General features: G+C 50.3%; 1 protein-coding gene across 1 annotated transcript in view; it reads left to right on the top strand.

The window, feature by feature from the left end:
- The window catches only part of EIF2B3 (eukaryotic translation initiation factor 2B subunit gamma), a 479,361-nt gene that overhangs the window by 347,143 nt on the left and 105,427 nt on the right, over positions 1–26,791 (top strand). Inside the window, exon 8 of the mRNA XM_086952297.1 lies at positions 9,246–9,436. Within this exon, the coding sequence (XP_086808423.1) occupies positions 9,246–9,436 (191 nt within the window). The remainder of the gene's footprint in view (positions 1–9,245; positions 9,437–26,791) is intronic.

Raw genomic sequence — 26,791 nt, 5'->3', positions numbered from 1 at the left:
CTGATCGCACGTTTCAGGTTTTTTCCTCTTCTTCTGCTTCATCCACCCTCCCTTCCTCTCACGGTGTTCCCCAGGGTTCCATCCTTAGTCCCCTTTTTTCAACCTGTACGTAAGGCCTCTTGCGTTCCTGGCTGAACAGGCTGGCCTCACAATTTATTCCTACGCTGATGACACTCAAGTCATCTATTCCCTGTCTACTAATAAAAACCTCCCTTCCTCCTCTCTCCAAATTGGACTGAAGCATATATCGGACTGGATGTTGAAGCACAAACTGAAGCTTAACGGGGATAAAACAGAGCTGCTCCTGTTTGGCCCCGACACCTCTCTCTGGGGCCCACACCATTGGCCTCCGGAGATGGGTCCTCTACCCACTCCATCAGTGTCTGCTCGCAATCTCGGTGTGATCTTCGACAACCAACTTACTTTCAAACATCATGTTGTGAAAGTTGCAGCCACCTGTACTACCATCATCAGGTGGCTGAGAAAGATCACATGGATGCTGCCTACAGACACCTTGAGGACCGTCGTCCAGGCCCTTGTCATCTCACGCCTGGACTATGGGAACATCCTGCTCTTAGGTGCTGCCAAAGAGGTAACCAGAAAATACCAGGTGGTTCAGAATATGGCAGTCCGCCTGATTTGTCACCTTCCTGCCAGATCCTCGGTCACCCACCACAGGCGGAACCTGCACTGGTTGCGCATTGAAAGCAGAGTGCACTTTAAAGCACTCTGCTACATGTATAAAATCATGACTGATAGAGCCCCGCGCTATCTTGCTGCTCTAGTTCAGCAATATGTTCCCCCCCGCACACTTAGGTCCTCATCGCATAACAAATTTAAAATTCCGCGCATCAACAGAGCCAAAATGGGTGGCCGCTCGTTTGCTCTGTTGGCCCCATCCTTATGGAATTCTCTTCCTCAATCCTTGCGCACGGAATCGTGCTTTCTGAAATTCCGTAAGGGAATAAAAACCTGGCTTTTTAACAACTAATGTTCCTCCCTCCTTTCACCGATCAGTTTGCTCTAGCGCCGGGAAACCTCCGGGTAGCTGCGCGCTTAACAAATGTAATAATAAATAAATAAACCCTCAGATCCGACTCCTTTGAGGATCGAGGCTGCTCACGCTGTATTTTAAAAATAATAACAATCTTTTTAACTCTTTTGCTGTTGTATAGCCCTAATTGTTGTAGCTTCTAAAATTGCTATTTTGCACATCGTTGATTACTAACGCATCCCTTGTAGCACTGTGCTCTATCTATCGGCTGCTTACCTGGTTACGGTGCCCCCTGTTCCGTCGCGGCTTGTGCGGAGGGGATTACACCACCTTGGAGGTGCCGCTTTCCCTGGAACAAACAGGGTTAGCGTCCTAGCCTCAGTCCCACGCTTGCAGGTCCCGCCCACTGGCCCTACAAAGCCCAGTGCGCCGAGCGGACGTGCGCAGCGGCACGCCTAAGGCAAGCCCGTCTGCGCCCGTCCGCTCCCGGCCGACTTCAGACGCCAGGGACCTTGCCCGTCCGTCCGCCGCCCCTGCCTTTTTGCCTTTCACGGACAGCACTGCAAAGTGGGCAATATCAGGTACACAAGCTTAGAACTACACAGTCTTAATCCTGTCAAACGACCTATCTTTACAGCCGAGCTCCCTAGCTCTCAAGCAAAACCAACTATAATCAAAGTACCAACACAAAAATCCCGCCATACAGACCATGACTCTAAACCTCAGTCTGATCTAGTCTGTCTATACTGCAATGCTAGATCAATGGCTAAGCACTCAGTACAAATCTGGGCACTCCTGGATTCTGTTAAACCAGACGCGCTGTTTGTAACGGAAACCTGGCTGCAGGAGTCATCGCGCCAGACATTGCAGTAGCTCTGCCCTCAGCATACACAATACATAGGCTTGACCGCCATGGATGCCATAATCCACAAGGCATCTATAAAAATCTATATACATGACTCCTACCTCGAATGTTGGGGCGAGATGCTCATTGCCACTATGACTGTGGGCAATAAAGAATCATGGAAGATAGCTCTTATTTATAGGCCCCCTGGATCCAAGACTCATTTCCCGGAGAACTTAGTGGAAGCAATAGCGCCCTATGCTCTCGCCACGGGAAATTTTCTTTTGCTAGGAGATGGTAATTACCATCTCGAGCAAGCCCTTGATCCTCATACCATAGACCTAATTACCAACCTGGATGCTCTACAGTTACGCCTACTCCCAACAGGTCCAACCCACGTAGCCGGCCATACTCTTGACCTTGTATGTACCAACTCTTCGAAGGTAGTGATCACACAGACCGACCCAGTCTTTTGGTCAGACCATTTCATTATAAAATTTGCCATAAACGGTACCCAGGCCTTGGCAACTTGTCTGACCAAGATGAAAAAGAGCAGGCCATGGAATAAGATCACCCTGGCTGCCTTTGCCGCCAATTTTTCTCCTCCTACCATCTCTAAGAGCACTAACCCTAGCCTAGCTGCCATGAAATTTGAATCGGCAATCACTCTCGCATTAGATGACATAGCTCCTACACGAGAATCTAAACCTCCCAAAAACAATTCACCTTGGTTTACGCCAGAGCTGAAGCAAATAAAATACTCTACCAGGATGGCAGAAAGGAAATGGCGACACACAAAAAGTGTCCAAGACAGGGAAACATATAAAGCTGCACATCGGCAGTATATGAAGGAAATAGCTGAGGCAGAAAAAATACTATCTAGGCAACAGGATCGCATCAGCAGCCAACTCACAAAGAGAACTCTTTAACATCGTTAAGGAATTCACAAATCCAACAGGATCGCAGCTGGTGCCCCCTGATACCAAGGACTGGGTAGAATCTGTAGCCTCTTACTTTCATGAGAAAGTCAATGACATTCACAAACGCTTTCCCCAGCCTACGACAACAGATCAGACCACTGCCCCAGACGCCAATGGGTACAACGACCTCAAACATCATACTGTCACGCTAAGAGAGTTTTCACCCTTTCTAGAAAACGAGGTGAACCAAACTATGCTGAAAATGAAGTCTGGAGCCCCGGGAGATCCTGCCTCCCCGTAAGTTATATCCAAAATCTCCCCAGCACTGATCCCTGTCCTAACTAACATCTTCAATCAATCGCTACTTCACTGTTCCGTCCCTAAGCACTGGAAGGAGGCAGTAATCAGGCCTATTTTTAAAAAGCCTACCCGGATCAACTAGTCAATTATCGACCAATCTCCCTTCTACCACTGTTTGGAAAAATTATGGAGGCTCTAATAAATGAACAGCTTATCATCACCCACCTTGAGTGCAACAAACTCCTTGATCCTTCCCAATCCAGATTCAGGGCTTTCCACAGCACTGAAACGGCTCTGCTTGAGGTCGTGGACAATATAAGACTGTCCTTGGACTCCAAACAATCGGCTATATTGATCTTGCTGGACCTTTCTGCGGCCTTCAACACCAACTCGCATCGCGTTCTGTTAGAGCGCCTTGCGGAGGTTGGTGTCGAAGGCGCCGCACTTCAATGGCTGACAAGCTATCTCGGCAACAGGCGGTCCAGGATCCAGATAGGCTCGCACTCTTCCATTTTTTATGAAAATGACAAGGGTGTTCCACAGGGATCCATATTGAGCCCGACCCTTTTTAATATATGTCTCCCCCCTAGCGAAGGTCATCAGAGCACATGGTTTTGGAACCGTATCTTATGCCGACGATACTCAAATCCTCATCAACATCAATCAGAACCCTGATGATACAAAAATGAGGTTCAAAAACTGTATGGTCAGTGTGAGAAGTTGGCCCGATATGCAGTGTTCACTATTCTAGTGACCACTATGCATCGGTCCAAACGACCCTTATGATGATTGGTTGTAAGTCAACCTTAGACCAGCTATCCTAGTAGCGTGGATACGAGCAGTCTTCGGGCTAAACTCTAGAGGGCGTGTTAAGCCAGCTGTTATACCATCACATACCCCTTGAACACCAAGTGAAAGGACACCACACAAGTGTTATGAAAATAAACAGTATATTTATTAGAATCACAACAGCCCTGTACTCTTTATGAGGACAGGGTACTAAGCACAGAACAAAACTCTTAGGAAAATACTTCAAGTGCACAATCAATACAAATGCCCGATGGCACGGAAAGTTTAGTGGTCTCGGGCGGACCCGATAAGGCAAGTCGGAAGCGAGGGACTCAGGACCCTTAAGTAAGGAGGCTATGCGGGCACCGAAATGCCGGAGTTACCTAGCCACAAGGGCTGCGGCTGCACAAGTCTTACAGGCGTCGGGGGTCTTCGCTGACGAGCCAGGAGCCGGAAGGAAGGAGTTGCTGGCCGGCGACCAGTGAAGAATAGTTTGTAGAGATCCAAGCCTGGATCAGAGATCGATGATACCTGAAAGCAGAGGGGACCAAGTTCGTACTACTAGCCAGTAGTCAGAGGGTACCAGGAAGGCACCGGATGGCCGTCACCTCGACTAGGTGAGTGGGCGACGCTAGGCTCTGCAGTCTCACGGACCAGGAGGCGTTGTCGGCGACCAGGATGGAGGTGCGAGCTGTCCCACAAAGGTTGATGCTGTCGGCGTCGCTGGGCCCAGAGTTGGGGCAACAAGCCTTGGCAGATTTCAGGGCCACGTGGTGGGCCTAAAGTGGCGTCTTGAGTGGACCAGGAGGGTCCGGGGTGCTCCTCTCGTAAAAGGGAGCAAAGGCCGGTCTGGAGCAACCAGACCAGCAGCGTTGGTTGTCGGATGTCGTCAAGAAGGTCACAAGCCAGCGGCTAGTGATCGGACAACGGGCTGAGCGGCGAGCAGAAGGGCCCCACGCAGATCGTGGAGATGTTGGGAGGCTGCACTTCGGTGCTGGAGCTGCTCAGGCTCGGGGCTTCTCGGACCCCAGAGCACTCACCAGAGGATTCCTTCGGTGGTCGTGCTGGATTAAGAAAGCGTGCAGGTTTTGATGATGGCCGGTCCCTCGAGGTCTCGTCGCACCCACAGATCTCAGCTGAGCTGACGATGTGGGTAGAGGTCAGAGGTGCCAGGGAAGCCGGTTCTCGTCGAGCTGGGTCGTCGGATTCCTGAGGAAGGACTTGCAGCAAACCGCAGAGTTCTTAGATGGTGCCTGCGGATGCAGGGTGACTACTCCTTAGCCACAAGGGAGAAATCTTGAGAAGAGTCTCGAATGTCCTTTCATAGAAAGTAGTTCTTGATTCAAAGATGATCTAATTTGGAAGGGTCCCCGCTCCTGCCTTTATCCTAAAGAAAGGGGTGGGTACGTGACTAGGTCCTGCCCTAGGGGTGGGACCAGGAAGGGGGGTAGTTACACCCCTCTCCCATGCCGGGCTTTCCCTAGGTCAGGGGCTGGTGTGCCCCTGGAACTGGTTCTAGCCAGCAGATGCGTAGTGAGCACCGGGGTGCCACTCCGCAGTCACCTTCCTGTAAAGCCCTGCCTACCCAGGATACACAATACCCTGTCTGGGATGGTGCGAACACCGCCCCTGACAGGAAACCCTTTGTCCAAGCTCTCCTCGCTGGAAGGTCTCCCAGCAGCAGGAGGTCAGACTCGTGTCTGTGGTGGCAGCATCCATTTTGTGGAGCTGAGGCTTCAGTTAACTTTAACTGGGGTTCACAGTTACGTACATGTCGTGTCCCTCTAGAAGGGTGGAATGCTAACCTCGTCGCCAGCATTGGTGAGGGGGCAGCATCCCGATTCGTATGACACCTTACTCGACATGTCTTGATAACGCGATACCGAAGTTACCGATATGGTACGCGTTATCATGGAACAGCCATTGGGTCTTGGTTCCGCAAGCTGCAACCGGGCTCGGCTCGTGCCAGAGCCCAATTCACACGGTTCCACGCACTCTGCCTTCAGGATTGTCAAGGCCTGCCATAGGAGTGACTGATAGGAACTCGGGTGTCCATTTTAAGGTTAGATATAGGGATACTATACCTACAGCAACGAGCCAGTACGCCACGTTGCCCCAGCTGTCGCGCAGCCAGTTGTGTCAGATTTAGATGGCCATCCAGGGGTGGCATAATACATGCTTCAGCCCCTGGTAGGCCTTGGGTACACCGATGCCCTGAGTTACAGGGTCTGACAAGGTGGCCCAGTCCCAATTGGAAATGTACCTAAGGTACATGGAATCCATTTTAGAGAGAGAGCAGTAGGCCTGGGGTCCTGATTGGCAGGGCCCCAGGTCAACTAAGTCGGAAAACCAGCAAAACACCAGGAAAAAAGTCGGGGGTAACCATAGTCGGGTATCTACCTTCCTACAGTCAGCATACAAGAATGGATGACCAGGAATTACCTTATGATGAACGCAGGAAAGACAGAGGTCATGCTGTTCGGCAAAGCCGACAAAATCTGGTCGCCAGACTGGTGGCCAGCTTCCCTCGGTCCCTGTCCAGTCCCCAAGCCCTCTGTCAGGAATCTTGGAGTAATCATGGATGACAAGTTAACCATGTCTGAACACATCAGAAAAACCGTGGGCAACAGTTACGGCCTGATGCGCAGTCTGAGGAAGATCTTTAAATGGATCCCACTTTCAGCACGTATGCCCCTAGTCCAAGGACTTGTTATTAACAGGATAGACTATGGAAATGCTCTTTTCTCAGCCATCAACTCAACACTACTGAATCGACTGCAGGTCCTTCAAAACACTGCCGCTAGGCTAGTACTTGATCTACCCCCTCGCACCCCCTCAGCCCCCTGCCTCCAGACTCTGCACTGGCTACCCATTCAAAAGCGCATAAAGTTTAAATTATGCTGCCTAGTCCACAAATCTGTAAATGGTCATGGACCTGTCTATCTTGAACACAAGCTCAAGGCCCACGTCCCAGTCAGAACGCTACGCTCTTCCAGCAAGGCCCTTCTCTCTGTACCTTGAGTTCGGACAGTCAGAAATGGTGACAGAGCTTTCAGTAAAACCGCCCCAGAAGCCTGGAACTCTCTCCCCATTCAGATCAGGCTAGAGCCTGATCATGTGAAGTTCCGAAGACAGCTAAAACCTTGTATTTTTTAGCCAGATGAGCTCCCTCTACTCTCCTGGGTTCGATGGACATGAGGTTCCTTTGCCTGCTAGCGCTCTGAGACCTTCAGGTGATTTATGCACAATACAAATGCAATGAAATGGAAATGGAAATAAAAGGAGGAATCGAGGGTCCTACAACCTCCCAGCCTTAAGTGGTGTTATTGACTCAATAATGGGGGAGGGTCTCACCCAAAGAGAATCTAATTCTGGTAGGGGGTTTTAATTGTCACCTGTGCCCAAATTAATTACATTCATTGCATAGCAACCAAACCTGTACAATTGCTAAGGGTAAGCATATGGAGCACTCACCAGAAGGCGCTGAAATTAATAGCTTCCTACATACCCACAACCAAGCATTTATCCTAGACAAGATGATTACCCGTCTAAGTCTCAAACCCCCCCACTTATAAAGGGAGGGGGAGTGCAGCGATTATTGATTTCATTTTTATTTCAGCTAATTTGGGGTGGCCCCCTTTTACTTTTAACAATTGACTCAGCCCCTTCAGTGATCACAATCCCTTGACTCTGGAGTTTGTGGGGCTGGGGCTGGGGCGCCAGTGGAACACTCTCGCACGCCGCTGGGAATATTATCTACAACAGATCAGGGAAGGTGCCTACTCTGGAGGCAGATAGATGCCAAGGCTTTTAATTGTACCACGTCATAGTAAAGGCGTTGCTTTTTAAACATGTTGCTGCCCATCTTGAAAACATCAAGCTTTTGAAACCAGCGGTGAGAGGGCGTGCCTTGCTGAAATAAGTGCAGGGTATGGAGAACTATCTCTCTATCCCTACAACAGGTTTTTTGTAACTTGATTTAGATTCACCATCTCCTGGCGTCCCCATCAGGTTTTCTCACCTCAAAAGCAAGAGGGCCCTGTGGCTGCGACCTTCGGTCTCCACAGGATACCCTGCACTTTCACCTCCTATGTAAATATTTTAGTCACCCCAGGAGACAATTTGTAGTATCTTGGGCATGAGTGGAATGCTTGGGTGCCTGGTGTGTGTTGACAGGCTGAGCAGCAGGCAGACTGCTCCTGGTGGGGCTGCTACCACTGATGTTATGGACTTAGTAAATAACTTACAAAGACAGTACTCGGCTACGTCTACTTCATCACCTCTACCCATGGAACATCATTATTACACAATTCCTCCGGCCTTTTTTTTAAATCTATGAAGTTTATGCAAGCCCATGTAGCGCTTATGCACTTGCAGCTTTTGCCTAATGGCCATACCCTTTTTATAGTCACAAGTTTCTTGAGGGCTGCTATTGGGTCAAGATGCTCAAGACCTTATTGATTGTCATTTGGACTTTGCTCCCTTTGCACTCAATTGAGGATGAGCACACGGATTATATAGATTGATAAAATATTTGCAATTGTGGAGTTTTTTGCACAGAGCTTTTTTATGGTATTGTCTTAATGTTACTTTCTGTTATTTCTTGGCTCATTAAGGTTTGTTTAGAGTGAATTATGGGACCAGTAGTTCAAGAGATAAATGCAGGACGTGGTTTGAGCTAAGGGTTGGTGACTTACTTGGGGCGGTTTTGGTGGCATGGACGGTGATATTGTTTTACACAACTAATCAATTGCAAATATAAAGAATTGTAAATGTTGAATGAAGGAAAATATAGTAACGATGTGTCACTGTTTGAAAAGTTTTCATTGCAGTAACCCCTGACGAAGGGCTAATAATACAAACCCTAAATGTATTGGGTGCCAATAAAGAGATGCTGTTTTGAAAAAAATCCTTTGTTTTGTTCGTATTCTTCAGGACGCCTGGATGGGCACATGCAGCAGAGTCTGAGCGCACGCGCTTTGCAGCAGAGTCTGAGCGCACGCGCTTTGCAGCAGAGTCTGAGCGCACGCGCTTTGCAGCAGAGTCTGAGCGCACGCGCTTTGCAGCAGAGTCTGAGCGCACGCGCTTTGCAGCAGAGTCTGAGGGCACGCGCTTTGCAGCAGAGTCTGAGGGCACGCGCTTTGCAGCAGAGTCTGAGGGCACGCGCTTTGCAGCAGAGTCTGAGGGCACGCGCTTTGCAGCAGAGTCTGAGGGCACTCGCTTTGCAGCAGAGTCTGAGGGCACTCGCTTTGCAGCAGAGTCTGAGGGCACGCGCTTTGCAGCAGAGTCTGAGGGCACGCGCTTTGCAGCAGAGTCTGAGGGCACGCGCTTTGCAGCAGAGTCTGCACACGCATGCCCAAACGTGATTGATTATAACCCTCTGCACCTTCCTCCACAGACATCTGCAGTTTCATCGAGGAGGACCCACTGCTGGCGGACGCGCAGGACAAGTCCTGCTGGAATGACCACGGCGGGGATATGCAGGAGGCCTACCACGGCGGGAAGCTGCGCTGCTACGTGCACATCATGAAGGAGGGACTCTGCTTCCGGGTCAACAACCTGGGACTTTACATCGAAGCCAACAGACAGGTGCCTGACTATGTCTTCACCGTCACTGGTGACCCCGGAAGATAACAAGAGTCTAGACGAGCGCACATGGTACTGATTAGAGAGGAGAGGTACACGCAGGGATGGGGAGGTACCTGCAGGAACTGAGACAGGGTAGTGCATGCAGGAGCTGAGGAAAGAAGGCGGGTGCATACAGGATGAGCTGAAAGTGGCAGTACCTGCAGGAACTGATTAGTGAAGAGCTACCTGAAGGAACTGAGGAGAGGTACCTGCAGGAACCGATGAGGAGAGGTACCTGCAGGAACTGAGGGGAGAGAGGTACATGCAAGAACTGAGGGGAGAGAGGTACATGCAGGAACTGATGAGGAGAGGTACCTTCAGGAACTGATGAGGAGAGGTACCTGCAGGAACCGATGAGAGAAGAGGTACACGCAGGAGCAGGAAGGTGAGGGGGGGCCTCATGCAGGAACAGCAGATAGCAGAGGTACCTGCAGGAACTGAGGAGGTGGAAGTACATGCAAGATCTGAGGAGAGAGGAGGTACACTCTGGAAAAGAGGGGAGGTTCATACAGAACCAGAGAAGAGTGGCAGTACATGCAGGAACTGATGAGGAGAGGTACCTGCAGGAACTGATAACAGAGTAGAGGTACACGCAGGAGCGGGAATGTGAGGGGAGACTCATGCAGGAATCGCAGATAGCAGAGGTACCTGCAGGAACTGAGGAGAGAGAGGTACATGCAGGAACTGAGGAGCGAGCGGTACATGCAGAACTAAGGAGCGAGAGGTACATGCAGGGACTGAACAGAGAGGAGGTACACGCAGGAGTGGGAAGGTGAGGGGAGGCTCATGCAGGAGCGCAGAGAACATCGGTAACTACAGAAACTGAGGAGAGGGACATGCAGGAATGACTGAGAGCAGAGCTACCTGCAGGAACTGTAGATGGGGAGGTACATGCAAGATCTGAGGAGAGGACGTACACTCGGTGAAAAGAGTGGAGGTGCAGACAGAACCAGAGGAGGCTGGTTGTACATGTAGGAACTAAAGAGAGGAGAGGTACGTGCAGGAACAAAGGAGAGGTACACGCAGGAGCTGAGGAGCAGGAAGTACGTGCATGAACTGAGAGAGGAGGTACACGCAGGAGCTGGGAGGTTCATCCTGGAACGGCTGAGAGCAGAGGTACCTGAAGGAACTGAGGGGGGGTGTAGAGGTACACGCAGGAGCTGATGAGAAGAGAGGAGGGGGTACATGCAGAAGCTGAGGAAAGAGGAGGTACACTCAGTAAAAGGATGGAGGAGTGCATGCAGAATCAATGGACAGTGGCAGTAACATGCACGGACTGATGAGAAGAGAGGTACAGGCAGGAACTGAGGAGAGGTACACGCAGGAGTTGAGTGGAAAGTACATGCATGAACAGAAGAAAGAGTAGTACACACAGTAGCGGGAATGGGGAGGGAAGGCTCATGCAGGAACAGATGAGAGCACAGGTACCTGCAGGAACTAATACATGCATGAACTAAGGAGTGAGGAAGTACACTCTGGAACAGGTGCATACAGGGACTGATGAGAAGAGAGGTGAGTTATATGCAGTAGGTGGGGAAAGAGAAAGTACGCTCAGTCAAAGAGGGGGAGCTGCATACAGAACCAGCAGAGAGTGGCGGCACATGCAGGGACTAATGAGAAGAGAGGTACAGGCAAGAACTGAGGAAAGGGAAGTGTATGCAGGTACTATTAAGAGATGTACATGCAGGAACTGAGGAAAGAATAGGGACATGCAGAAATGGAGACGTCACAGATGGTACATGCAAGGACTGTTGAGAGAGAGGTATGTGTTGGAACTTAGGCGAGAGGCATTACATGCTGGAACAGAGTAAACATGAGGTACATGAAGGACCTGAAGAGAGGAAGAGCATTTAAGTATGGAGGGCAGGTGCATGCATAACCTGGGGAGAGGGCAAGTGCATGCTGATACTGGAGGGAAGAGGGGCACATGCAGGAAACTGATGAGAGCTGTGGGCCTATGCAAGAACTAAGGAAACGTTTGTTAACAAACTGTACATGCAGGAACTGGGAAGAGTAGCATGTGCATGAACTGCTGAGAACCATGGGCATATGCATAAACTGACGAAACTTTGGGAAGGAACTGACCAGAGGATCTGTACATTCATGAACTGGGAGGAGCAGTATGTGGAGGAACTGGTGAGAGCAGGAATATATAGTAAAGAGGAACGGAGGGGCAGGATGTGCTTGGTGAGAGTGGCATAGGCTAGAACGATTCATATAGGAGTTATGCACAAACCTTTGTGCTACAAAACTGGAGGTCTCTCCTTCTCCTACATGACACCCAAGACATGCAACGACCTCCCTTAACACTTCAGATCCTCCTGCTCACTTCTTGAGTTCTGCAAAAAGCTGAAGACCTGGCTATTCATATAAGCACCTTGGGGCCACACACAGCTGCCCAAGCGCCTGGACAACCCTCTAGTGTGATTAGTGACTATGCAAATCAGTATAACATAACATAACACGAGGGCTGCCTGCCAGTGAAGTCTACTGATGGACCGTGACTACCGCCCATAGATCCCATTCACTTCAGACAATATAGAAAATGCCAACGATGTCGAGTACTGAATTGGCGCTCTTTAAAGGGTTTCATGAATTAACTCCATTGGGGCTATATTTGTAGGACACAATATTTATGTCAGGCGATAGACAGTCTGAACACAGTATTCTGTTACCATACCATTTGAGGCTCTGTATTGAAAGAGATGGACCCTGAAGTCCTCCTGATGCGTCACTGCCCACCATGGTGCATTCGCATGTACCGTGCTCGACCGTCCTTCAGTGTGATACTCTTGCTGACCACTGGTTATCAGTTCACCTACTTGACAAGACCCACAGACCTGAGGAGTGCCGGCAGACAGCTGTTATAGGATTTCAAAAGTTCTTCACAATCTGATTGGTTGAACATGGCTTGGTAAATACTTGAGGCCGTGAATCTTCGAAGCATCTCATTGATGTATTATTTACAACTGTCTTAAGGTGAAATACATACAAAAATAGACATATTACAGTTTAGGCTGCGTTGTTGCAGGCAAACACAAAAGTATGGCGTGTCTTATTTATGGTTAAGCTGCAGAAAAGTCAAGGAATCTAGTAACTCTTCCTTAAAGGGTTCTGAAGTGCTGGCTTGTGACAAGAGCCACTTTTTACTAGAAGGACAGGAAGCTCTTGAAGATTTGTATCTCTTTCCTCGATAAAGGATGGAAAGGAACTATTGTGAGGTTGGCATCACTTCGTGACTCACCCTGTGGGTCTTTGCGGTTCTTTAAGCTCTTCCCTTGCAGTGGAGGTGGGTGGGGTAGTCTCCAGAGCTCTGAAGAGGGCGAGAGGGGGCATGTTTTTTTTTCCAATACATCCAGTTTGGGAAAGTTTCTGAGATCTGCTCATAGCCTGGTATTGAGTCATGGGCCATGCACCCGGATTGGGTAAACATCCTTTACCACTCAGTCATTACCACAATACACCTTTGCAAAAAAATCACTACCCCGACTGTGACGTTACCACGCATGTCATTAGAGGGCGTGTTGTTGGACTGGTGTTGATTTAAGTCCAACACCTTCCCTACTGTTGCGTAGACTGGAGTTGGAATAGTAATTTATACTATTCCAAAGTCCAGGCCTTCCCCCGGCACGTCTTTGTAACGACTTGCGTGGTAAAGGAACAGGTGGTAACGTCGTAGTAGGGGTAGAGACTGCCTGGTAAATTCTGGATCAGTCCCTGTGTCTGGAAACCCGAGCCTAGAGGAACCTAGTGCACAGCTGATTACTTCCGTGGAGGTGGTTTCATTTGATTGGGTAGCCCAATCTACATATTCAAGTACGGTTTTACTCCATCACATTGTTATCATCATGTTAGGCTCCTGGTTTCAGCGTCTCTCTCCAAACACATTAAATTAGATTGAAATGGTGGAAATATTAGGGCCTCCTAAAAACTTGTGATATCTAGAATTTCCTGGCAGTTTTGATCTTGAAGGACTCATTGATAATGTATTTAATTGGCTTAACTCCAGATTTGCCTGGTTTACCAGACACCACCGAGTGGGGTTTGAGACGCTGTGATCTTGTACCGAAAGCACATCACATGTTGACATGAAAAATTCCACCACCAATCAACGAAAGTACTTCTAGGGTCATCAGTGATGTCTTTAAAGTCATTACATTATGCTGGGTGGGGGCGCACAGCAAAATGGCCGCACTGCTGTGAGGTTCTGCCTGACCGAGAACACATCCATCCATTATCTACTGCATCCCGCACCCCTAACGGTGCAAAAAGCCTTGTGTGGGTTTCAAATCTACTGCTGTACGGCCTGGTGCACCTTGTGGCCGCACTCTCCTACCTGCTACTGTGAGCCGGGACGTCTCCCCCTGCCCTGCCGTTCGGCCTAGTAATGGTGGCTGCTGACCGTGGTGCTTCCCTGGGCCTCGTGGACTTCTGGCTTGGCCCCCGTCGGGCTGTTGGCGGCTGGGGCTGCTGCGAAGACTGCGGTGTGCCTAGCTGGACGGTGGCTGTGCGTTGAAGCGGCGCCGGGGACTGCCCGACCTGGAGGAGGATTCGTCCCGCAGCTGTCTGCTGCGCAGGGGGTGCTACCGGTGGGGGTCCGTGGCCGACGCTGAAGATCTGCGGCGGCGGAGGTGCGGGCCCAGCAATCCTGAACTGAGGAACCTGTCGGCGTCGGACGCGGTGAGTTGGTCGGTCGGCTCTGAGGCCCGGACTGCGGAGGTGGGTCGGGCCTGAGATTGGGGCCTGCCCGGCTTGCTGTGTTTGGCGGGGGGCTGTGCACGAGGCAGAGGGGCGTCTGTGGCCTGGAGGGAGCCTCTGGAGTCGCCGTATGTGCGGAGCTGACTGGGGACAGCTGCCCTGCAATTAGCGACGGCGGGAGTACCTGTTGGTGCCCTTTACTGCTGGCGATATCTGGCCCTGAGTGTGTGGAGTGGCCCGGCCCTGGAATTTACGGCAGTTCCATTGGCGGCAAGGTTTTCTTCAACATAGAGCGGACAGCTAGTGGGGCAGTAGTTTCCACTGCTCTCTGCTGCACACTGCCTTAAGGAGCCCGGATGGTGAGGGGTATACGGAAACTGTGAGCTGTTGTCTGTGCTGCACTGACTATCACACTGCCCTCAGAATTGGCAGTTTGGGGCCTTCACTGCACCTGCGGCCTAGCGCTCCGGCTGGATCGTGTGAGGTCTGGCTAAGGGAGTACCTTAGTGGATGGGAAGCAGATCTGGTGGTATCTAACAGCTGGAGCTGGTGGTAGGCCCTGTGTGATACTTTGGAGCCACGGGTGGAACTGTGGTGCCACCCACCTTTATCTGGCGGTGGTGTGTGCGGGAGGGCCTAGTGACCTATGTGTACTGTCCCTTGCTGTGTCTCATATTGGCACCTGCGGTTTGGTCTGTGACCATGGGGCGGGCAGACAGACATCAATCTAAACTCACTTTTGAGTCCAGACGGGCACCCAAGACCCCACAGAAGGCTGCCTCGGACTCTGAGGCGGACGCGTCGTCTGACGGGCCCCCCATTTTGGAGGCTACTCTGGTAGCCATGCAGCGGACTTCGCAATCAATTGAAGGGGCAATGGCGGATGTCAATCATAGGCTGGATCATATGTCTTCTCAATTGGAGAAGCAGAGCGCACGCATGGGGGAAGTGGAGCAAAGGGTCTCGACGGTGGAAGATGGACATTAAATATGGAAAAAGTGCTATCCCTTATCCAGGCGAAGAATGAGGATTTAGAGGCGCGGTCCCGGCGCAATAACAACCGGGTCACGTGGCTGCCGGAGTCCACGAATGTGGGCAGGATGGAGACTTACATGGAGCGCCTTATCACAGATATTTTTGGCATGGAACAGCTATCAAATAGGTTCATTGTGTAGTGGGCACACCGTTCTTTGGTTGGTCGTCCTGTCCCGGGGGCTCCCCCCCGCCCCATAATAGCTAGGATTTTAAACTATAGGGACCGGGACACCATTTTGCGCCTGGCGAAGGAGAAGGGAACTATAGAAAACCAGGGAAATACGCTTGCTTTCTTCCCAGATTTCACAGTCGCAGTTCAGGCTGCACGGAGGGAGTTTGAAGCTTTGAAGCAGTTTCTGCGTAGCGTGGGGGTCCTGTACGCCATGATGTATCCGGCCTGACTTCGTATTGGAGCTGCGGCCAATAATAAGCTTTTCTCTTCTCCAAAAGCTGCAATGGACTATGCGCAAAAGCTGAAACGCAGGAAGCGTGACTCTGCTGTAGAGCCTGATGAGGAGGGGTTGGGGGACACTGAATGCTGAGGGGTCTTTTTTGGGATGCACTGTGACTTCTTCTTCGAGACTCCCTGCCTGGGCTGGGTTCCGTATGTGCCTCCATGCTGTCATGTTATCCTATTAATCGGAAAATGTTTGTGCCATTGCTATTTAGCCGAGGTGTTGTGTTTTTGAGTAAGTGTGAGTGTGGATCATCCAACAGTTGACATGAGATGGGTGGCTTAATCGTTTTTTCCCCTTATTTGATAAATGGAGTGGCTGTTGTGTGGGGCTTCCGTTTTCTCCAGCTCGGCTCGCAAGTGAGCACCTTATTTTAACAAGGGCCCGAGCTACACTGTGTTCCTGCTTTAGTGGGCTATTACACTCTATTGTCTCTGTATAGTTTGTCGGATTGGGTTGGGACGCTCGGTCATTGTCCGCTCTGTCAACTCCTACTTTGTGGGAGGGCTGCGCACCTGTGCCCTCCTTATGGGTGTTCCCCAAACACAGTTTTCTGTTTTGGTGGGGGGGGGGGTTGGATGGGGTTTTGGGATGGCTTTGGCATGGTTGGGGTGCTAAAGTGAGTGGTGGGTGGGTGCAGTTGGGTTTGAGGATGGGGTGGGGGAGGATTCCTGTTCTTTCTCAGGTGTCCGGTGGTGCTGTTCTATATTTACTGCTGCTTGTGGTCGCATTGCTTCGAATTCATCAATCATTCTCTTCTAGGGGATCCTCATCAATAGTCATAAGCATTAGAATATTCCCGCCCATGCGCGGGACCCCGGAAACACTATATTATATGTGCCCCACATATACATATACACATATATATATAAATAATATATATATAAAAAACAAGCAATAGCAGCCAAATCACATTAGAGCTGAAATATGCTGTGAAGAATTTCCACCATACATGTATATAATAAGCATTAGAAACATGAGAAACAACACCAAAGATTGTTTAGAAATTGTTTTAATGCTCAGAAAGCAGTAGAAATTCTCATAACTCACTGGAAGCATAAGAAGCTCCCAGGCTGCATTGCAAACACACAGTCTAAAAAGACTGAAAAGCCAACCTGTAGCTGAATAGCAAAAAACTGACACTGTGCCTTTAAGGCACTCATGACCCCCTATATCCCATCATGCCCCGGGGTGACAGTTAGGTCAGTTGTTCTTTCCGGCTCCTTCAGTGAAGGACCCTGGTTACACAGCTCCACTATTTTTCTGGTTTTTGACAGAAAAATACTTCTTTTTGTCAACTTTTGCTCTAGTCAAGTAAGATACTGCTTGTTTTCAGCAGTTTGGTGAGCATTTTCCTCTGAGAATGCCTTCACTCTTTGATAAATGCCCTTCTTGTGGCAACAAGAAGGCAAAATCAGACAGCCACGACGTCTGTATCCTTTGCCTGCCTGAAGATCATGATCCAGGCACCTGTCCACATTGTGAGAACCTGTCAGGAAGACCTCTCAAGGACAGGGACAGAATTCAAATTTATGGCCTGGCTCACAGAGCTTTAAGAGGGAGATCTCCAGTGAAGAAGGGCTCCAAGAAGACTCGTACATCTTCAAAAAAGAAGTCTTCATACCCTTCAACTTCAGCGTCGAGCTCAGCGCTGAGAAAAGATCCACAGGTGGAGTTTTCCTCTTCGAAACTACCGTCGACGGCGGGCTCGCGGTCGAGAAGAAGACCAGGTACGTCGACGACGTCGAAAGAACCAGCTCCGTCGTCAAAATCCCCTCCGCCGTCGTCAACCGGGCGACGATCGGCGTCGAGGAAGGCTACTCCGCCGCCGTCAACCGGGCGACGGTCGGCGTCGAGATCCATTACCCCTCCGCCGTCGTCAACCAGGCGACGACCGGCGTCGAGGGAGGTCACTTCGCCGTCGTCAACCAGGCGACGACCGGCGTCGAGAAGTGTGACCCCTCCGCCGTCGTCCAAGAAGCGGCTATCGGCGTCGAGGACCAAGACCCCTCCGCCGTCGACAGTGGCTCGTCGATCGGCGTCGAGGACGCAGTCTCCGTCAGTGCAGCATCAGCGCTCGGCGTCGAGGGTGCCCAATACCCCTCCGCCGTCGTCGCACAGGCATTCGACGTCGAGGCAGCGATCGCCGTCGACGGCCGGCCATCGCCGTTCGACGTCGAGGCAGAAAGCTCCATCGACGACAGGACGAGGCCGTTCGACGTCGAGAGAGAAGCTTTCGTCGGCGACAGGACATCGTCGGTCGACGTCGAGGCAGAGGTCTCCGTCGGTGGCCGGACACCGCCGTTCGACGTCGAAGCAGAGGGCTCCGTCGATGGCTACTCATCGCTGCTCGACGTCGAGAGACTACAGAACCTCTCATGGACATTCGGGGTCGAGATTGTTTGATCCTCCGACTCCTCGAAGGCGTTCGACGGCGAGAAAAGAACGCTCAACGTCGAGACACTCAGATACGATCATGGTGACCGAATCTGCTTCTCACCATTCATCTTATCGGTCCTCTGGCTCCTCTACTGAGCATTCAAGGTCCAGAAGCCCTATACACAGAACTCCTGAGCGTAGTTCAGATCCTTCGACAGGGCTCATCAGTCTGTCACCTAGATGGTACAGATCCTTGGACCATTGGCGAGATGCTGGGCCTACCAATCGTATGCAGGAATATGCCAGCCCAGACCACAGGTCTCCTCTCCAAAACCTGGTGGAGGAGATGGACAAGCGTAGCCCTCCCAGGCGCACATCCTCTGTGACACTACCCACCAAAGCGCCAAGAAGATCCCGTTCTCCTACAAGGGAACCTAGAATGGAAGGTCGGAAAAGGTCTCGATCTCCTCGGGGCAGATCTCCCGTGAGATCACCAGCCAGATCTCCCAGGGCATCCCGATCTCCTAGAAAGGAACATCGGACGAGAGAACGGATCATATCTCGCTCCCCTTGACGGGAGGAGCATTCAAGGAGGTCGCGGGAGCGAAGACTCGGTGCTCACCGTAGACATAGACGTACTCCGTCTACTTCTTCAACCTCTTCTACCAGATCGTCCAAGAGGGACTGCTCCCCGACTTTGACGGACAGTCCAACGTCCAGGTCCTCCCCAGTGGATGATATTGGCACGTATCTGGATGTTCAGCAAAGAGGTGTGCTTAAACTGAACATCGAAATGTCTGTCCCTCAAGTAACGACGAAAGTCATTTTTGAAACCTTACACAAGAAGGCCATCTCCAGACCTCTGCTGCCTTTAGTTCCGGGGATTATGGACCCTGTCAAGGAGGTTTTCCTAACCCCAGCTGCAATCAGAGCAGTCCCGGCACGCATTCAGAAGAAGTACAAACCGGCAGCTTCTGACCCGGTGTTTGTGAAATCTGACCCTCCAGCAGACTCTGTCATTGTGGCGGCGGCGAGGAAGACACATGCGGTTGCTGGTTTCTCTTCAGTCCCGCCGGATAAGGACAGCAAAACCCAAGACTCCTGGGGTCGAAAGGTTTGCAACTCTGCTGCTTCCACTCTTAAGGTCGCCAGTGCAGCTGCGCTCCTGGGTCGGTATGACAGAGCCTTATGGGACTCGATGGAAAGATTCAAATCCAAGCTACCGAAAGAGGACCAGCAAGACTTTGAAGAAACTGTTACGGAGGGGTGTCTGGTGGCGAACCAGATGATAAGCACGGCCGCGGATGGGGCGGTGCTTTCGGCTCATTCCTATTCCCATGGAGTTTGTGCCAGAAGATCGGCCTGGTTGCGCCTTACAGGTCTGAAACCGGATGCTCGGCATCGGATTCTAAATCTTCCCTTTTCGGGTTCCGCTCTCTTCGGTGAACATGCGGACGAAGAGATGACCCGAATGAAGACTGAGCTGGACACGGTAAAGGCGGTGGGCTTGGAGAAGAAAAAGGAATTCAAGCGCCGCTTCAAGACCAACAGGGGGAGAGGGGCTCAACAGAGGGTTCAAACCCCTCAGTGGTCCCAAAACAAAACTCAAGGGAAACCCCAGTTTCGTGGCAAGCCCAGCAGAGGAAGAGGAGGTCACCAACAGTCCTCCAACACCACGAGAGGAGGAAAGGCCTGAACAGTGGCTTCCTCTGACGCCGTTGCCCACTCCAGTGGGAGGAAGTGCTTAACAACACCTGGCAGAGTGGGTCAGCATCACAAGAGATACAGGATACGTTTCCGTGCTCTTCCAAAGAGCTTCCCTCCGAAGAGCTCTTGCCCTCACCAACTAAGCTTGCTCCGACGAGAGGTAAAAATCCTGCTGCAAAAAAGAGCGATAGAGGAAGTTCCTCTCGCTCTAAGAGGAAAAGGAGTTTACTCCAGATATTTCCTTGTCCCCAAAAAAGATCAGGAGGGCAAGTTCAGACCAATACTCGACCTACGACTCCTAAACAAGGTTATCGTCAAGGAAAAGTTCCGCACGTTAGCGCTTCACCAGATATGTCCTCATCTGCAAGCCGGAGATTGTATGTGTTCGGTGGATCTGCAAGATGCGTACTTTCACATCCCGATTGCGCAACAACATCGCAAGTACCTAAGGTTTGTTGTGGGAAACAAACACTACCAGTACAAGGAGTTACCCTTCGGTCTCAAGTCCGCACCACGAGTCTTCACCAAATGCATGGCAGTGGTGGCGGCTTTTCTTCACAAGAAGGGTCTCTTCATTTACCCATACCTGGACGACTGGCTCCTAAAGGGTCCATCTCCGGTACGGGTGACGTAAGATCTGCAACTGTGCCTGCACCAACTTCACAGGCTCGGCCTCCATGTGAACCTGGAGAAGTCAGTCCAGCGGCCTACGCAATCCATCCACTACCTAGGCTCCGTTCTGGACACAAGCGCGGGAAAAGCTTTTCCTTCGAAGGAGAGACTTTCTTCCATGAAACAGAAATGTGGGATTCTGCTAGAGTCTCGGCCTCCAACAGCACGGCAAGTAGCATCTCTACTGGGGTCCATGGCATCCTGCATCTTTCTCATCCCAAACGCCAGGCTGAGAATGCGTCCTCTGCAACAGGCTCTGGAGGATCAGTGGGACCAAGCAACAGGACGTTGGGAGGATCGAATCAATCTTTCCCAGGCGACAAAAGAGTCCATCATTTTGTGGACTCGGAGAAGCAATGTGATGGTGGGAGTGCCGTTTCACCAACCCATTCCGTCCCAATCTATAGTGACAGATGCCTCCCTGCAAGGCTGGGGAGCACACATGGGTCCGCTTCAGATTCAAGGCCAGTGGTCTGCGCAGGAGCAGACATACCACATCAACATGCTGGAACTCAGAGCGGTATTCCTTGCTCTCAAAGCTTTCTTGCCAGCGATCAAATCCAGCTCAGTCCTGGTTCAGACGGACAATACGACAACCATGTTACATCTGAACAAGCAAGGAGGCACAAAATCTCGCCCACTGTCTCGAGAGGCTCAGGCAATATGGCATTGGCTTCTCGCTCGAGGTCTCACAGTAGTGGCGGTGCACCTTCCGGGCGAGTTGAACGTCAAGGCAGACGCACTCAGCAGGCACTTCGAAGATCAGCCAGACTGGGTGCTAAGCGACGAAGTAGTAGAAGAGCTTTTTCGTTGCTGGGGACGTCCATCCATAGACTTGTTTGCAGACGACGAAAACACCAAATGCCACTCCTTCGCGTCCAGGTTCCACAGGCCAGGGACGCAGGGGAACGCTCTTCTGTTGGATTGGGCAGGGATGTTCGCATACGCGTTTCCTCCCCTGGCACTGATCCAGAGAGTGGTTTTCCAAGCTCCTCAGGACGAACATGGTAATGATCCTGATTGCTCCAGACTGGCCTCGGCAGTGGTGGTATCCGGACCTTCTACATCTGTCCGTGTGTCCACACAAACGACTCCCTTGCAGGCCGGACCTGTTGAGCAAAATGAACGGGAGGATAATGCATCCCAACCTCCCATCATTGAACCTAACGGCATGGCTCCTGAGGTCCTGCAATACGGACATTTGAACCTGCCTCCAGAATGCATGAACATTTTAAAGGAGGCCGTCCACGAGAGCATCCTATGCCTTCAAGTGGAAAAGGTTTTACTTGTGGTGTAGAGATCATCATTTGGATCCGACTAAGGGGCAGGAGGACGTCATCTTACCATACCTCCTTTCCCTCGCAACAGCTGGTTTAAAGTACGCTTCAATTAGAGTGCATTTGTCAGCTATTGTGGCTTACAGAAAGTCACCTGATCAGGTGTCTTTCTTTCAGGTTCCAGTGGTCTAGGATTTCCTCCAGGGATTGAAGAAAGTGTATCCCCCTGTGTGAAATCCTTCTCCTCCGTGGGAATTGAACCTAGTTCTGTCAAGGTTAATGTCTCCACCTTTCGAGCCCATCCACAAGGCTTCCTTACAACATCTCTCTTGGAAGGCAGCTTTTTTGGTGGCAATTACCTCTGCGCGCAGAGTCAGTGAGATACAAGCGCTCTGTGCAAAGGAACCTTATACTGTATTCCACCATAACAGAGTAGTCCGAAGGGCTCACCCATCCTTCTTGCCTAAGGTCATCTCTGATTTTCATATAAATCGGTCTATTTCCCTCCCTTCCTTTTTTCCAAATCCTACGACCCCGGCCGAGCGGTCACTTCACTCCTTAGATCTTAAAAGAGTGCTTAAGTTTTATTTGGAAAAGACTAAAGGGATTAGGAAAACGGACCAACTGTTTGTGAACTATGGCTCAATGAGAACTGGCTTTCCAGCAGCAAAGAGGTCCATTTCCAGGTGGATTGTCTCTTGCATTAAGTTGTCCTATCAACTAGCAGGCAAACCTTTGTTGATGTCTCCAAAAGCGCATTCCACTAGAGGGAAGGCGGCTACAGTGGCTTTCTTGCATGACGTTCCCATGTCGGAGATATGCAAGGCTGCAACCTGGAAATCAGTGCATACCTTTACGAGGCATTACTGTCTCGAATCTGATTCAAGGACCGATACTCAAGTAGGGCAAGCCTCCTTGAGGAATCTGTTTGGGTAGTCTATAGTCTACTCAGGCTTATTGATGAGATTTCTGTCTTATCATTCCTTTGCCCGCAGGGATGAGGAGAGGCTCGCTATTCTATTCTAATGCTTATGACTATTGATGAGGATCCCCTGGAAGAGAAGGATTAGTTACTTACCTGTAATCCTAGTTCTCTTCCAGGGGTATCCTCATCAAAGTCATAAGCAACGCTCCCGCCTCCCCGGGCAAAGGATACTCTTTCATAAGGAGATATTGTTAACCTATTTGTTATTGGGTTTGTTTTTCAGTCTCCGAAAAGAACAACTGACCTAACTATCACCCCTGGGGCATGATGGGATACAGGTGGTCATGAGTGCCTTAAAGGCGCAGTGTCAGTTTTTTGCTATTCAGCTACAGGTTGGCTTTTCAGTCTTTTTAGACTGTGTGTTTGCAATGCAGCCTGGGAGCTTCTTATGCTTCCAGTGAGTTATGAGAATTTCTACTGCTTTCTGAGCATTAAAACAATTTCTAAACAATCTTTGGTGTTGTTTCTCATGTTTCTAATGCTTATTATATACATGTATGGTGGAAATTCTTCACAGCATATTTCAGCTCTAATGTGATTTGGCTGCTATTGCTTGTTTTTTATATATATATTATTTATATATATGTGGGGCACATATAATATAGTGTTTCCCGGGTCCCGCGCATGGGCGGGAATATTCTAATGCTTATGACTTTGATGAGGATACCCTGGAAGAGAATTAGGATTACAGGTAAGTAACTAATCCTTATCTCATCTTAATGCCGTTATGAGATGGGTAGCTCTATTAAATGTCTCACATGGAAAGTCCGAGGCCTGAACACGCCGCTGAAGTTCAGGATGGTGTTTGCAAGTCTGGATCGCTTGGATGTGAATGTTGCCTTCCTTCAGGAAACACATTTGACTGCTGAATCGGTGAGGAATGTGAGTGCGCAATGGGCCTGTGTGCGTGCGTCTTCCTCATACTCATCGTATGTGAGAGGGTACTAACGCTAGTAAAGTAGGGAGTCCCTTTCACTGAAATAAAAACTGAAACGGATTATAGCGGAAGACTTGTGATTTTGCATGGCAGATTGGGTGGTGTAAGTGTGCTTTTGGTGAACATATATGGGCCTAATGTGGATGACTCTGCCTTTTTTCTGGATGTGTGGCGCAGGATACTGCTAAACCTTTCTGCAGAGATTATCTGGGTAGGGGATTTCAACTTATATTTGGATGTTTCTAAAGATCGGTTTGAGTCTGGTGAGGTCAGGCAAAAAAGAGCATCAGAAGTGGTGTGGGGTCTCCTTGATGCTGGACAGGTGTACAATGTTTGGCGCCTGTGTCACCCAGATGTCTGTGAAAGTACATCTGTGTCTTCGGTTCATGCCTCATGGTCACGTATTGACTATTGGTTGGTTTCAGGGGAGGTGGGGCACTAGGTCAAGAGTGTCTCTCATGTAGCCCGCACTCTGTCTGATCATTCCCTTGTGCTCATGGAGTTGATATTGCCTGAATATAGTGTGCCACAGTTCGCGTGGAGGCTCCAACCATCAGAACTTAAAGACCCGGTGTTTAAGCACACTATAGGGAAGGCGATTGGAAATTACTTTAAAGAAAATGAAGGCACAGTAGATAGCGCAGGGGTCCTATGGTAGGCCTTTAAGGTCACCATTAGGGGAGCCTGTATAGGAGCGCAAGCTGGAGTTATGAGGGATATCAGGCGCCGGATACGTAGACTGGCAGCGGACATTAATTCCCTGGAGCGATCATATGATACTGCTCCCACTGCAGATAAGCTGGTTCGAATCCGTGATCTCGTCACTGATCATAATGGCACTGTAGTTCAGGAGCTGCGGCATTGCTCTCTGCGTCGAGTGGCTCGGAATTATGGGGAAGGTGGGAGGCCTGGCTGCACCCTCGCCCAGAAGTTTGCGGAGCCCCGTAGTGAGGAGCCTATAAATAAGCTTATTGATGACACTGGTACCCCCCGCTACTCGACGGAGGAGCTGTGTGATATAGTGTTAAAATTCTATAAGGATCTTTACGCTGCTAGGATGTCTCCTTCATCGGCGGAAACGCTTGATTATCTTGATGATGTGGCATTGGGGTGGTTGTCTAAAGCCCATTGCGAATACTTGGTACAGCCCTTTGGTGAGAAGGATGTTTGGGACGCTATAATGGCCTTGCTCACTTGTAAAGCCGCTGGACCGGATGGTCTACCAAGTGAATTTTACAAGGCTTTTGTGCAAGTATTGGCTCCACGGCTGCTGGAGGTTTACGCGGAAGCGTACAATAATGGGACTCTGCCACCTTCGCTCCGGGAGGCCCTGCTGGTCACCTTGCTGAAACCGGACAAACCAAGTAACCAGTGCGGATACTATAGGCCACTTTCTATCATTAATATTGACAGCAAAACATTAGCGAAAATGATAGCAACTAGGCTCCAACCTCTGATACCGTTGCTGGTGTTGCCAGATCAATCCGGCTTTGTCACGGAGAGATCCACTATGTATAATTTGCGCACATTGTTTTCCACGCTGCATTATTTTGAACCCGACTTTCAGGCCGTTGCCGTGTTACTGGATGCAGAAAAAGCGTTTGATTCTGTATATTGGTCATATATGTTTACGGTCCTGAGTAGGATGGGGTTCCCCCCCCTTTTTTGTGCAGTGGCTTCGGGTTCTGTCTAGTGAAGCGGTCGCCCGGGTGCGGGTCAATGGCAGGGTCTTGTCCTTATTCCCTATAGCACAAGGTACACGGCAGGGATGTCCCATCTCACCCATGCTCTTCTCCCTGATGTTGGAGCCTCTTGCTTGCAAGCTCCGCCTAATACACTCTGCTGCGGCTTTGAGGTTCCGACAGCGACGGCTGATTGTCCCGCTGTACACGGACGATATGCTGCTCTATGTCCGGGAACCATCTGTATATTTATCGCCATTATTGAGGAAATATGTCAAATTTGCGAGGTTTTCTGGGCTAAACATTAATTGGTCCAAATCTGTAGTTTTTCCTATAACTGCGAATACGAGGGAAGTTGAGCTAGATTTTCCGCTGACCTGGTCCTCTGAGCCCGTGAAGAACTTTGGGATGTGGATCCCCAGGGATCCAGCTGGTGTGGTCACCGAGAACTATGGACGCGCCATTATGCAAATAACAGAGCAGGCGGAGCGATGGGCTCGTCTTCCTTTGTCGCTGGTGGACAGGATCGCTGTAATAAAAATGGAGTTCCTGCCCAAGATGTTGTACTTTTTTATCAATATAACTATTAAGTTGAATGTAGCGCTATTCCAAACATTGCAGACGGCACTGCTCACCTTTTGTCTGGGGGGGGGCAAAAAAACCTCGGTGTCGCTGGGATCTTCTGACGCAGCCTTTTGATCGGGGTGGTTTTGAAGCATCTGGGCGCAAACTGATTTTGCTCATTTGTGGCATTTCCCGCAGCGCTTTCAGCCACATGTTGCTATTGAAGAGGATGCGGTCTTCCCCATTCCGGTGCAGGCTATGGTTCGATCAGGTGGCTCGGGTGGACCCCGCCAGGAAATAAACCCCCCTTTGTGCACGTCTTGGGCGTGGCGGGCTTTAGCTACCAAGTTGCAGCTCCCGTATTTGTATGCACCTCTTCTGCCCATTGCCTCTCATAGGGGGATCTCTGCTGCTCAGGAGCCCGTTGCTTTAGAGGAGCTAGCGGAGTCTGGTATTGTGCGGATGGGAGATCTGTATAAGGAAGGCCGCTTCAAAACCCTTGGTGAGGCCCAAAGTAGAGTGAATCGTAATTTTATGTTTCGCTTCACGCATGTCAGAGTCCGACAGGCTGTTCAGGATGTGTATCCGAACTACCCGCAGGAGTCTGCAACTCTTCGGCCTGCTGGCAGGGGAGAGCCGCAAGGGGCTTATTACTAGGCTGTACTCTGCTTCCCAACGACAACACAAGTTTGAGGATCACCCGTCGCGTCAGCACTGGCAGGTCGCAATGGGAAGTCCAATCTCGATGGAGGTATGGACGGCGTACAGTCAACTCACAGGCCGACTTTCAGCCAACTGCAACCTTAGGATTATTCACTTCAAATTTCTACATCAAGTATATTATTCACCTCTACAACTTCATGAGTATGGCTTGAGAGACATGGCGAGCTGTGTGCGGTGTGGTTCAGTGGATGCAGATTTTTAT

This window comes from Lissotriton vulgaris, chromosome 1_1 (assembly GCF_964263255.1).
Source record: "Lissotriton vulgaris chromosome 1_1, aLisVul1.2, whole genome shotgun sequence".
Classification (NCBI taxonomy): domain Eukaryota; kingdom Metazoa; phylum Chordata; class Amphibia; order Caudata; family Salamandridae; genus Lissotriton; species Lissotriton vulgaris.
The sequence above is the reverse complement of the archived record's forward strand: the minus strand, read 5'-3'. Positions and strand labels throughout refer to the sequence as shown.